The sequence below is a fragment of the Gossypium hirsutum genome, chromosome D10, assembly GCF_007990345.1.
Source record: "Gossypium hirsutum isolate 1008001.06 chromosome D10, Gossypium_hirsutum_v2.1, whole genome shotgun sequence".
NCBI lineage: Eukaryota > Viridiplantae > Streptophyta > Magnoliopsida > Malvales > Malvaceae > Gossypium > Gossypium hirsutum.
Genome location: NC_053446.1, coordinates 9719402 through 9732961, shown reverse-complemented (window position 1 = coordinate 9732961; position 13560 = coordinate 9719402). Strand labels below are relative to the sequence as shown.

Here is a 13560-nt window from a genome sequence, read left to right as displayed (position 1 = left end):
CAATAAAAAAATTAACAATATTAACTCTTTAGACTAACTAATAACATTATAAAAACTTAGAGACCAAATTAAGTTAAAAATTAAAATATAGAGATTAAATCTCAAATTCAAACATAATAAAGAGACTAACATTAACATTTAACATTTTCTTATAATGCAAAGAAAAAGAGAGAGAGATTCATTCATACACGTGTCAACAATGGAAGGCCCTTAGCGCGTTTCTTTTATATATAGTTAGAAATTTATCATTATCTTATAATGACTAAAAAGGAAGAAAAAAAAAGAGTTGTGTCCTTAGTTATTCCAAATAATTAGCACCCTTAATAATTTGGATAATTGACGTGAATTTTTAAAAAATATACTTATTCTAACTCATCATACGATTTTTTTTTGCTTGAATGGTATTTAAAGAATCTATGTAAAAAATAAAATTTAATTAGAGCAGTAAATAATATTAACTATTTGAACTAACTAACAACATTATAAAATATATGACCAAATTATGTTAAAAATTAAAGTATAAAGATTAATCTTAAATTTAAGCATAGTAGAGGGCGAGACACGTGTCAAAGTAAGAATACCCTAAGGCTTTCCATTTATATATAAATATATTGATATAAATGAAATTAATATATAAAAATTAAATGAACCCAATATGATAGCTTGATGATCAAGGATGTTTACCGTTACAGGAATGGTTTGGGTTCGAGTAGCATTAGTTGTTTGTGCATTGCCCCTATTATTGTAATTCACTATATATATATAAATTAAAAATCTCAAATACTAAAATTTGATTATTTGTCTTTGAAGGACAAAAAAAGAGAAAAGAATGTGGGTGCACGCGTCATGAAAGCCCTTGGGCTTTTATATATTGTTTATAGATAGCATTAATTTTTTTTATGGTAAACTATATTTAGTAAGTTGATGTTTTGGTTCTTTAATTTTAAAAATTTATAAAATGGTCATTGAATTATTTGGCACTTTTCATTTAAGTCATTGAACTATTCAAAAGTTTTTATTTAAGTCATAGGGATATTAAGTTTTTATTAAAAAAAGTTTGGTTAGCGAGCTTCGACCGACGATTCGATAATTGATATGGTGAATCGGTATCCATCAACTAATATAAAAACATTCATTAGATTCAAGTAGATCTAGAAATCAGTTCTGAAGATTGGAGAAGAAAATTAATTGGGTTTTGGTTTGTAGATTTGTGACATTCAAAGTTGTTTCATGAAAAAACTGAACTATAGAAAAGAAGGGAAAAGAGAACTTTCGATTGGTTCTGACAGTGTGAACAAAAAAGGCCATACAGTAGTGATTTTAACGGTCCATTGATTTAAATGAAAACTTTTGAATAGTTTAATGACAATTTTATAACTTTCTGAAGATAAGTGACCAAAACATAAACTTACCAATTGCTTAATGATCTCGAATATAGTTTACCCTATTTTTTTATAATAAAATTTAGGGATAATATAACTTTGGCCCCTGAACTTGACAAGTAAGTCTACATTGGCCCATTAACTTTTTTTATCCATTTGACTCCTGAACTTAAAAATTGTTATTCATTTAAGCCAATTTTGTTAATGATAGTGAAAAAAATGGGGATAATGTAACTTTTGGCCATTGAACTTGACAACTAGATTCACTTTGGTACCTTACTCTTTTTTTTGTTCACTTTGGCACTTGAACTTGACAACTAGGTTCATTATTCTTGAACTTGAAAATTTTAAAATTTTGATGATGTGACACTTTGAGTTTTAAAAATAATTTTTTTAGATGATAATGTGGTACAATCTAAAAGTGTCTTATTCAATGTTTTAATAAGCAAACCGAAGGTTGAACATGTTAGACCACCAGTTCTTGATTTCAACTAGTTAGATCGATTCGACTGTTAGACCAACAATAATTAAATAAATAATTAAAATTCATAAAATATAAAAATGTAAAAAAAAAACTGATTTTACTTGGCTTTTTAGATTTTATGACTTTTTTAATTATTTATTTAATTATTGTTGGTTCGATAGTTGAACTAATCGAACTAGTTGAATTGAGAACTGGTTGTCTAACCTGTTCAACCGTCAGTTTGGTTATTAAAACATTGAATATAACACTCTAAGATTGTATCGCATCATCATCTAATTTTTTTTCAAGTGATGATTTTGCACAATCTCATATGGGCCACATCATCAAACTTTTAGATTTTTTAAGTTCAATGATCAAAATGGACTTAATTGTCAAATTCAAGTGCCAAACTGAAAAAAAAAGGTATAGATACCAAGGTGAACCTAGTTGTTAAATTTAGGGGCCAATGTGGCCCTACTTGCCAAGTTCAGGGGCCGAAAGTTACATTATCCCCATTTTTTTTTCACGGCCATTAATAGAATGAGATTAAATGAGTAATAATTTTTAAGTTCAAGGGACAAAACGAATCAAAAAAAGGTTCAGGGGTCAATGTGAACTTATTTTTCAAGTTCAAGAGCTAAAAATTACATTATCCCTAAAATTTACATGGGTGTGAAATTATTTAACATATCTTCATGATCATTAAAATATTTCATTTGGTTGAAATATAATATTTTGATCATTCATCGACAAGATATAAGATTACCTAAAAAAATATTTTATTAATTCATATTTGTTATAGATAACTCTCTAATTTTTTCATAAATTTATAATAATTGATGAAAATCATATTTATTACTAATCAATTTTAATATTTGAATTTAATTGATCACCATTGAAACTTTTTTTAACAATTCAACTTAATTATGATAATTTGCTTATATGGTTTATCAATGGTTTTCATTATGAAAAGGGAAATGAGAACAATATATATAGATATATTAAAACTTGTAATGTGGTTTGATAAATATGTATTTTATTTACTTCCTTTTGTACGAGTGTAACATTAAGGTTCTTATGGTTAGAATTACTCATAGTTCCTTCCCAACCTTTAAAGAAGAGGATAATATGATTTAGCGCATTTGAACCCATATCTTCTTATATTGGCAATAATACCGATACCAACTGAACTAAAACTCAATCGACTTTTGATAAATATTAATAAATTTTGAATAGAATTACATTGATTTTTGCGGGTTAATTATCTTTTGAAAGGAAAAGTAAAAGAACATTTTTTTAATTTATGTGCATAAAATAAATGACGAAATTGTTTAAACTAATAAAAGCAAAAAGATAAAATTGACCAAAATTTTAGATTCCGGTCAAAATGTAAGATTACATAAAGAAGGGTTGGAATTGAGATTATCTACATGTTTTGGACATTGACATCGTAAGATTACCGTCTCAAAGGAATGTTTAAAATACGAAAATGATATAATCACTATGAATATAAGATTCAGCAAAGCAATGTTTTTTTTTTATTTTGAATTTTTGTTTGGTTTCTTATTTTTCAAAAGAAATAATTTTAAATATATATATATTTCATTAATATTAATAAAAAAGTTAATAGAAAATTTTGATAAATAATTGTGGGTTCAATTAATCTCACAAAATTCATTTGAAGATAATTTAATGATTCTTTCAGTTATTTTTAATTATTTTGTAATAGTTTTGCCATTAATAATATCATATATTGATTTATCTGACATTTTAATTTTTAAAAATTTGACTCATAATGTAAAATTTCTAGCTCCAACGCTATAAGCATTTACAATGCTATTCTATGTATAGCATTAGCCAAGGCTGGCTGAACACTTTTGTTTTCAACTTATAACCAAGGGCAATATCCAACTTGCTTAAACAAGACTTGAGTAAAAAAAAAAAACATTGTAATCTAAAAATAGAAGAAATAATTATAAATATTAAATTTATTGAATGTCACCCTTTATAAAAAAAAAAAAATAAGTATATGATTTTGTTATAACAATTTAGCTATACATAGAATAGTATAAGGGTGGCGGTTCAAGACTTTAACATGTATGAAGAGCTATCGAGATAGAAGTGGTTCACATCGTAAGTAGTGGCAGATGTTAGCTTAGAGGCATTGTAGGAGATAACATATGGAGATAGGAGGAAGTGTTCATCAAGTTAGAGAAGTGATGAAATTTATATGTAAAGATCGCATGGGTCCTCTTATGTGATGCAGTGCTTTGACAAGATTTATAAAGTTATCTTGTATCTTCTTATGAGTATACTTTTGCCCTAGTATTGAAAAGAGGTATTTATAGAACAAGGTCAGTTTTGCGTAGGAACGTTATAATTGATCCCACTAGATTTTTTTGTGAAAAAAGTATTTTATAAAAATAAATTTTAATTAAAGAAAAAAGAAATTAAACTCACAATATTTTTTGAGAAAAATAACCCCACAAATAAAATTTTTTTAAAACAAATTAATTTATATGAAATTAAATTAGTCTCTCTCTAATCACTAAAACTAAAAAGTCCATAGCTTTTTTCTTTCAAGATTGATCACTTTTCTCTTAATCTTTCTTATTTCCTCTCTCACACACTCTAAATTTTTACAATATTGACAAGTATGAAGAGACATTGTGAACAATTGTACAAATTGTACGAGCTATTAACATTTATTTGATCCACCTTTTCTTTTAGCTATTTTTAATGGTTTTGCAATAGTCTTATAAATAATTATTATTAATATTACGCATTAGTTTATATATATTTTTAAATATTTTAATTTTTCAAAATTGAGCCATTAGTCTTCTAGGTATAATTAGGGGTGAGTATTCGATCAAGTTAGTCGAGTTAATGAATTCTATTTTAACAACCGAACTCAATTTTAATTTTTTTTAATTGAATCGAATCGAGTCAAAATATTTCAAGACAAGTCGAGTCGAGTTAACGAATCCTATTATTTATACTCAATATTGCGGTTACATAGACCGATTATTTAACTAGTAGATGAAGTACAATATTATTTAACTACATAAATAATATGATGGTTTTGCATTTTAACTTAATAGGTAAACATTTATCAAAACAACGTAGTTTTGTCTTTTAACTTAATTGGTTTGACTTTTAACTTTAAAAAAAGTAAACATTTATCAAAACGACGTAATTTTTTCTTTTTTTATTCGGATAACTCGAATTGTGTAATTCATATTCGAGTTAAACAAAAAATCTTAATTTTTTTTATTCAAGTTAATCCGAATAACTTGATTAACTCAAATAACTCGAACTAATTAATTCAAAATAAAAAATTTTATCGAAATTTTTAAATCGAATCGAATTTTATTCATAACGGGTGGAGTGATAGATGTAAATTCAGTGGCATGGTTGGAGTTGACTTCTTTCTCATATATCTTTTAAGTCAAACTAAATTAAATCATCATCAACAGGTAGGATAAGGAATATAAATTAATATATATATTATTAGCAACTATACTAAGCCTTGATTGTTGTTTATGTTAAATAGGGTGGTACAATCATTCTTGAAAATTAGGTGGTGGTAAGAGCACCAAACGTCCAGCACCAAAAAATTTCAATCATCTTTCATTCACCAAAATTTAATAATTTACCTGCTTTTTCTAAAGCATGTCAACATCAGACCCACAAATGTTGGATGAGATTTCTTGATTTTAACAAAAGAAAAAGTCACACCCAGCTTTTGTTTCCATCAATCAGTCAAACATAACTTCCAAATTTGGTAGAACCATCTCTAATTGGCAGCACCACGGCTCTCCCCTAATCCTATCTATTCTTCCTATTGCTAGCTACAATTATTTCTTACACTTTTTCTTCAATAAAAATTAAATGATTTGGAGAGCTGGATGTCACACTCCACTGCTTCATTTTTCATAAGAAACACAGCCATCACTCTTCCCCTATCAATGATTGACATTTTTTTAATTTCCCTTTACTAAAAAAAAAAGAAAATAAAAACCAAGAGCACACTCCAAATTCAACAATAATGTCAACTGTCATGATATAGAAAGCTAGTACAGTAATTGACAAGGCTTTCTAAAATATATAAGCTGAAATTCAATCTATACTTTTAAACAGCATCACTAGCAGATGGATGACTACAGGAGCCAACCAAATTATGCTAAATTCAACGATAATGTAAATTTTCATGCTATAGCTAGGGCTAGTGGTTCATACGAACAGAGAAGTTACTTGTAAAACCGACTTTGAGATTTCAGATAAGTCGTCTGATGAATCCAATTACTTGATAGAGATTGTTGTCTTATAATCCACGATTGGAAATATACAAAAGAACAGACATATACACAGAATCTAATTGACCTTCCACTTCATACAATACACTTCCATATGATAGCCAGTCGGTTTCCTAATCAACTACTCAGAGAAGGCCCAAAGTACATGCAAATTGGTGGATTGATCCTCAAGATAGAAAGTATGGCTGATGGTATTGTCCAAATACCGTCACCACAAATTAAACCTGAAGCAACTGCACCCGCGTAATCCTCTGCTTCCTTCTGGTTAATTCGTTCCCATATAAACAAGATTACTGTTCCAACGAACATGTCGACCGCAAAGTAAGCTCCAATGTAGAATGGAACTGCCATAGCCATTGGAATAGGAATGAACTGTGAAATTTCCTTGGGAGTCACATCCCTCAAGAGGTTTACAAGAACAGCACCAATGAAGAATCCGAAACATAAAGCCAAACAATGCTTGGGAAGTTCCGAGAAGCCCTCAATACCAAGAATGGCCATTTCCCTGAATATCACCGCATAAGGTGCTTTGTATGGACCTTCAGGTGACCCAACTTCAAAAGCAGTCCAAAACATCCAGAATGTGAGTGGAGCAATGACACATCCCATGGCTGTTCCCAGTAACTGGCTCACAAACATAGACTTGGCTGATGATAGAGTAAGGTAACCCGTCTTGAAATCTTGCATTAGATCAGCTGCGGTGGAGACAATAGACATCATAACCCCACAGGCAGCCAAACCAGCCATGACTCCACCATCGCTTCCGACTAAGGAAGCTATGATGAAAAGACCAATCTTCCCATAAGTGGAAGACAGGTTCCAGTCTGTAAGTCCAGTTCCATAAGAGTTGCAGAAGGCAAGAGCAGGGGCAATAATGTATGAAACAAGAACCAAATACCACTTTAGAGATGGAAAGATTATTGGAATAGTAGCTGTTGATATAGCAGCCAAGGCCACATATCCAGAAGCAGCAAACCAAGTTGGTATCCTGTCTTTAAGAAATATGTCATCTCTTTTTCTCTGCTCTGCAAGTACTTTAGAACTCTCATTATCTGCGGAAGCACAACAATAGTTAAATAAACCCACAGTGGAGGACAGAATGCTTTATGAACAATGAAAAAGATACTTGCATACACATTTTGCCTAGAAGTTCAGAAAAGATTCAGAAGTTTTGACAAGGCAAACTTACATATTCAAATTAAGGCACTAAAGTTGCATCTATCAATGAGTTTTCACCAAGAACTATGAACAAATGTCATATTAGTAGAACCCACTCTCCGGTGACTATGACTTCACTATTCCTAAAGCTAGGAAAAAAAGCAACAAAACCGAGAGATACATGCACCTGAACAACACAAAAGAATGCATGCAAAGCAGCAGCCTAACCACGGCATCCTCACAGATGGCCAAAAGAAAGAAAAAATACGGCATCCTCACCTATAACTTCATTAACAATAGGAAGCTTGCTCTGCTTGGTGCTTTTGTTGCACACTTCCTTTGCAGATATATATATTATCTTGATCAAGTTGTAAAGACCATCCCCAAGGATAAGAGCAATAGCTATGAAGACCTGTGAAAAAGTCACGACCCAGAAAACCTCTTTAGATGAGTTATGAGAAAAGAACATTTCCACTAGGACAAAAGACTGAGCAGAAAACCAGAAGATGACGGACAGAACCATCAAAACTCTTCACAACAGTAACAGAAGCAAAAGCATAAAAAATTTAACTGTACCTTATACCCATAAAGACCTTTAAAATTATTGCTTTCCAGGCCAGAAGGATACCAATCACCGGCATGTGCAGAAATGAAGGGCCAGAGGAAACCCCACGATATGATAGCCCCAAGAAGAACTGAGCAGTTGACTATGTGGGGGCAAATAAGACCACAACCAACATAGGTTGGACTAAAGTCAAAATAGAACCTGCATGAGGGAGTCAGGTGAAGGCAACAATATTATTAAAACATTTAATACAGAAATCATCAATCATGCTGATGAGATTTTACTCAAATCCAAATTAATGTCTGATTACATGCCAAGCTACTAGCACAAATCAATCAAGAAATGACATCTTGCATGCATTAGAATTATAGACATATGTATGGCTTTGGAATACATGCTAATCAAGTTTGAAATCTTTCTATGGCCTCTTTCTTTCTGTTAGTTCTTTTCCCTCAACTGGTAGCATATTAATCCTACGAAGGACCAACTCATTACACATAAAATAATGCATCACATATATTTTACCATCAACTTTACCTCTATTTAATGGTAATAAAGGTCCCATTGTCCTTGAATAGTGATTCAAAAAGAAAGATCAAGTATTCTTATTAACATATACGAGCATTCTTTCAACAGGGGAAGAAAGGAAAAAGTGGGAGTTTACATGAGAAACTAAATCTGAGAGAACTTACGTGTTTCTGAACAGCATTAAGCCGAAACTGGGAAAATTATCAAACCCACAGGAATCGCCAATACCACTGAAAAACCACTTGAAACAGCTCCAAATGAAACTTATGCTTAGATATTTTCCAAGACACTTGACTTGCTTCCTGTAAAATACCATAAATGTTATATATTTTGGCGTGTGCGTGTGTTTGGATGTATGATGTATGTGTGTATATATATAATCCGGAAAAAACAATGTGGTTTTTAAATGTCAACACCGTTCTCTCTAGTTATTTATAAAGCAAAGGTTATGATTTAAGCAGCTGTTTCATTAATGTTAATAAATGCATGATTGTTAGAACTAGATAGACCTTCCATTCTTAATTATCTAAGTTTGATAACTTAATTAGAAAAACGAATTTCCTTTCGACTAAGTTTCTGATTAAGTGCTACATCAATGGAAACTGCATGTAGATCTATGAAAAGATAATGAGCACAATGTATGTAATAAGTACCCTGCAAGCTCAGCACCAGAGTGAGTATGAAAACTATTTATCAACATTGCTGTGGCAGTCCCACTTGGATATGTAAGTTTATAATCCAGTACCATTACCTGATACAATACAAAGATAGATTAGAAGGTTGAATTAGAATATTACAACCACATACTGTGAGAAAACCTTCTGGAAGTGCACTCGTATTGGTAAAAGGATGGTCGTAACAATAAACAAAATATTATCACATCTAAATGACCAAGGTTTTTTTTAATCAAAGCACAAAAAATTACTGATAAGTATAAACCTGTAACACTTAAAATCGATTCAACAAGGTTGAATATAAACAATGCCAAAATTAAACCAAAATTACAGCCACAGATACTTGAATAAAACTAAGTGTTCAGAGAACATCACTTTCAGAACAAAAATGAAACTTTAACTGAAATCTAAACTATCTCATAAAAGGAGTTTATAATAAGGATTATAACAAGAGCAGTACCTTACGAAGGGGAGTAAGACTAAACAGCCCGAGGAAGCTGACAACGAAGAGAAAACCAGTCATCCATCCTAACCCCGGGTTCTTAATATCTTCAGCTCGATTTCCAGGGTAATCAGCACCAATAAGTTTATATGTTCTCTCATCCATTGCAATCATATATGACCCAAACCCCCCTGTCAAAGATAAGATATTACGGCAGAAGACGGAGATAGTGAGCTTAAGATTCAATTTAATTACTTAATTTAACACTAAATCTAGGCTTCCTCAGTCCATTTAATTATTTAATTTAACGCTGATAATTAAGCTTCTTCGATACTTTTAAGTTAAATCAATAATATGAAATTCTAACAACCTTACTAATAATACTAATAATCGTTTCTTAATCATTTAGAGCTAAAAACTGATTAATTTCACTAAAAGTTGGAGGCGTTTTTCGCCAGAGCGAAACTTAACGGCCAAAATCAAGCTAACAGTGCTTTAAACGGAACAGAAACAAGCTAATCATTTCTTAATCAATAACGAATTTTAATCAAATTTTGCCAAAAGAAGGATCAAATTCGTTAAAAGCTGAAGGCTTTTTTTTAGCATTTTACCACTAAAAGCAAGGCCATAACAAGCCACGACGCAAGTTTGAATGACGGTGTTTTCTTGTTTGGTAAAAGGTGAGACTTGAAACCCTAACTTAGTCAGAAAACCGGTCCACGACTTCACAAAGAAGAATCCGAGCAACCCGGCGCCGACATTCAACGACGGAATAATCCCGACGGTTAAATTGAGCTTGTGCGTGATGATACAAAAGAGCGTCCCTAACAAGGCGCTTACCACGAGCCCTCTGATCGTTATTTGATCTTTCCATTCAGGGACGAGCTCCGATTCGATGCCGGCACCGTCGTCGATGCTTTCCTTGTCGAGAATCAACGGCTCCGATATCTCGGTTCCCATGATTTTTCGGATCTGGTCGGATTCTAGGGAATATTTTCAGTCGGATAAGGGGATTTAATGGGGAAGAATTCTTTTGTCTTTGGCGGAATTGGATTGGTTTGAATAGGGACGGAAATTTTGGTAAAAGGAATTGCGTTCAAAAGTTTGTTGGCAAATCCAACCAATGGTAAGCCTTGGAGGTTGATTTGTCCAGTGGTAGACTGACGCGTGGCTAAACTAGAAAATAGTTTTCTCTTCCATTCTGAGTTATTATACAGCAGAAGCCCATGCGTGCCGTGTCAGAATTTACGGGGGATTCCCCGCCCAAATCTTTATCTTAATTGGAAACTATTTTTTAAATATTTATTTTTTTATTGAATGGATGATATAAGTTAATTTTTTTAAAAAAAGATAACAAATATTCTTTATATTTTATACAAAATTTATTAAAATAATTTTTTTATATAAATGTTTAGATCTACCTATAGTCTCTCTCCAATTAGATTATAAATGTGTTTTAACGTACTCAGATGTACATCCTCCTAATACAAACAACAATATTTATATCAACTAAGTTAAGATTTAATCATCAATTTATTAAAATAACTTAAATCTATAGTAAATTAAAAAACACGTACATTCAATGATTTGAATCTATAAGTATGACCAAAATCCTCAAAAGCTTTTTTTATTTTATTTTTTGATAGATAAGAGAAGACAACACATTACCTTAAATCAAGTTATTCATACATGTGAATCACCTAATATGTCTTTTAAAAGTAGTCTCCTAACATGAGGTGTAGGAACATCAACATAAACTAAATTAATATCATTAGAATGACATGATTTGGTTAGCCAATCAGCAACCTTATTTCTTTCCCTATTCACAAACTGAAACTTAACTGTTGAAACCAGACCAAAAACTTTCTTGATTTTCCTAACAAGAGTCATTGAATGTGTAATTCTAGAGCATTTTTTAGTCATATCCACAGCCATTATGCAATTAGATGCGACAATCACCTTAGCGTAGCCTCTTCTTTGAGCTATTTCTAAGCCATGTAGAATCATCCACAACTCAGTAATCATAGTCGAACCCCTCCCAACAAATCTTTAAAACCCTTCAATCCAATTCCCAAACAAGCTGCGTAATACTCTCCCAATCATTGACCAGTTTCCATCCCTACTAATTGCTTCATCGGTGTTGACTTTGATCCATCCATGGTTGGGTGGACACCACCTCTCCATCACAGCTTGGGTGATATGTTTAGCAAAAAACTCGGTGCATGTTATAATATCTTCTACTTTGCTAATTGCCTGCTGGAACACGCAATTATTCCTATTTTTTCACAACATCTAACAGAAGGTCGCAAAGATGATTATAGACTCAGCTCCACTAGCTCCAACCCAAAATTGTCCTCTAAGATTGGCAACTACCCATGCGGCCAAATCCAATTCAAAAAATCTAGAGACACAATCAACAGAAATCATCTACAACCATACTTCAGTCGCAAAACGACAATCACGTAGATTGTGTAAATATGTTTCTTGAGGGCCTCCACAAAGTATACACCCTGTGTTGTTAGACAAATTCCTCCTAACCCTTTCACAATTAGTAAGGAGTCTTCGATGTAAAACTAACCAAAGGAAGTGTTTAATTCTAGGAGGTAGAGCATTATTCCATATTTCCAAAACCTTTTTTTTTTAATTCTTCATGTTTGTTTATAGGTTATGTTAAGAATCCGTGATTGCCTTTCTTAATAATATCATTTTTAAAGTTTGAATATTTTATCATTTTAATTAAAATTTCATTACTTTTTAGATAAATTATTTACAAATATATTACTTTACATAAAAAGATTACATACAGATAACGAATGTATCATAATTTAAAATAATAATAATTTTATTATTAAATCAAGAGATTATTAACTTAACTATAATTGTTATTGCTATTAATTTATTAATTTTACAAATGATAACATCAATGTTAATAAAATCAGATTGAATATATTATATTGAATCTTCAATTTTTAATTAATCAATTGAGTTGACACTTATTCAAATTATAACAATTAATAAAATAATTAATAACTAACAAAATATATATTTGACTTAATGATATTATTTTTAGGTGTAAATCTCATTTATTACAAATAAAAAATTAAAAATAAAATAAAAGTATATAAAATTCAATTTTCTATTCTTTTATATTGTTCTTAACGATCTTTTGCCATTTTAATATTCTTCCAACTCGCTGATTGAGTCTTAACTCGATTGACATTGACATTGTTGTTAGTGCAGGAGGACGTGGGTTCAAATGCGTTGAAATACATTATCCTCCTATTTAAGGGCTGAGAAAGAATTATAGGTAATTCTAGACATTGTATAAAAAACAGATGTAATAAAAACCTATAATGAGATTAATGTTTAAAAAAAATTCATCCGACTCACAGAGTTAGTTGCATAAAAAATTGATTATGATCCTCATCTGAAATTGGTTTTTAAACTTTAAAACATTCTAATTATATCCTCAAACTATCGATGTTATATCAATAAAGTCTTTTTTGTTCCTAAGATTGTTAATTTAATCATTAAATAAGAAGTCAGATGTTATGTGACATAATTTAAAATGAACATTTTAAATAAAATTTAATATTGTAAAAATATTAGTTTTGAGATTTTCAAAACTTCTATAGAAACTATTGTTCACTTTTTTTTTCTTTTTTTTTCAGTTTTACTTTAACTTTTAGTTTTTAATTCTAAAGTCACACGACAACATTTTACTCTATTACTATTTACAAGAGGAGGGTAAAAGCCTAACAACAACGTAATTAGCACAATTCGAACCTAGACTACATCTAGGACAATAAACACCTTAACTATCAGGCCAATATGAAGTTCTATATATTTAAATTATTAACTTGAATTTTTATTATTTTAAATAGTTAAATAATAAAAATATTTATTTAATTGGAATGGTTAATTATGTAATATAAAATGAATTATGTTGTTTGGGTTTCTTTTATTATTTGAAGTGCTTATTGGGCTATTTAATTATGAATTTGTTTGTTGGTAGGCTTTTGCTATATTCTA

At 30.7% G+C, this 13560-nt stretch overlaps 1 protein-coding gene across 1 annotated transcript; it reads right to left on the bottom strand.

Moving 5' to 3' along the window:
- Positions 1-6095: 6095 nt before the first annotated feature.
- On the bottom strand, positions 6096-10706 carry LOC107914009 (probable metal-nicotianamine transporter YSL6). The gene is made up of 7 exons (XM_016842711.2): positions 10140-10706; positions 9547-9719; positions 9066-9163; positions 8577-8714; positions 7896-8085; positions 7599-7731; positions 6096-7213 (listed from the first exon to the last, which is right to left on the bottom strand). Exons 1-7 carry the CDS (start codon positions 10486-10488, stop codon positions 6279-6281), a joined length of 2016 nt encoding a protein of 671 aa, XP_016698200.2. The 5' UTR covers positions 10489-10706; the 3' UTR covers positions 6096-6278.
- Positions 10707-13560: the final 2854 nt, after the last annotated feature.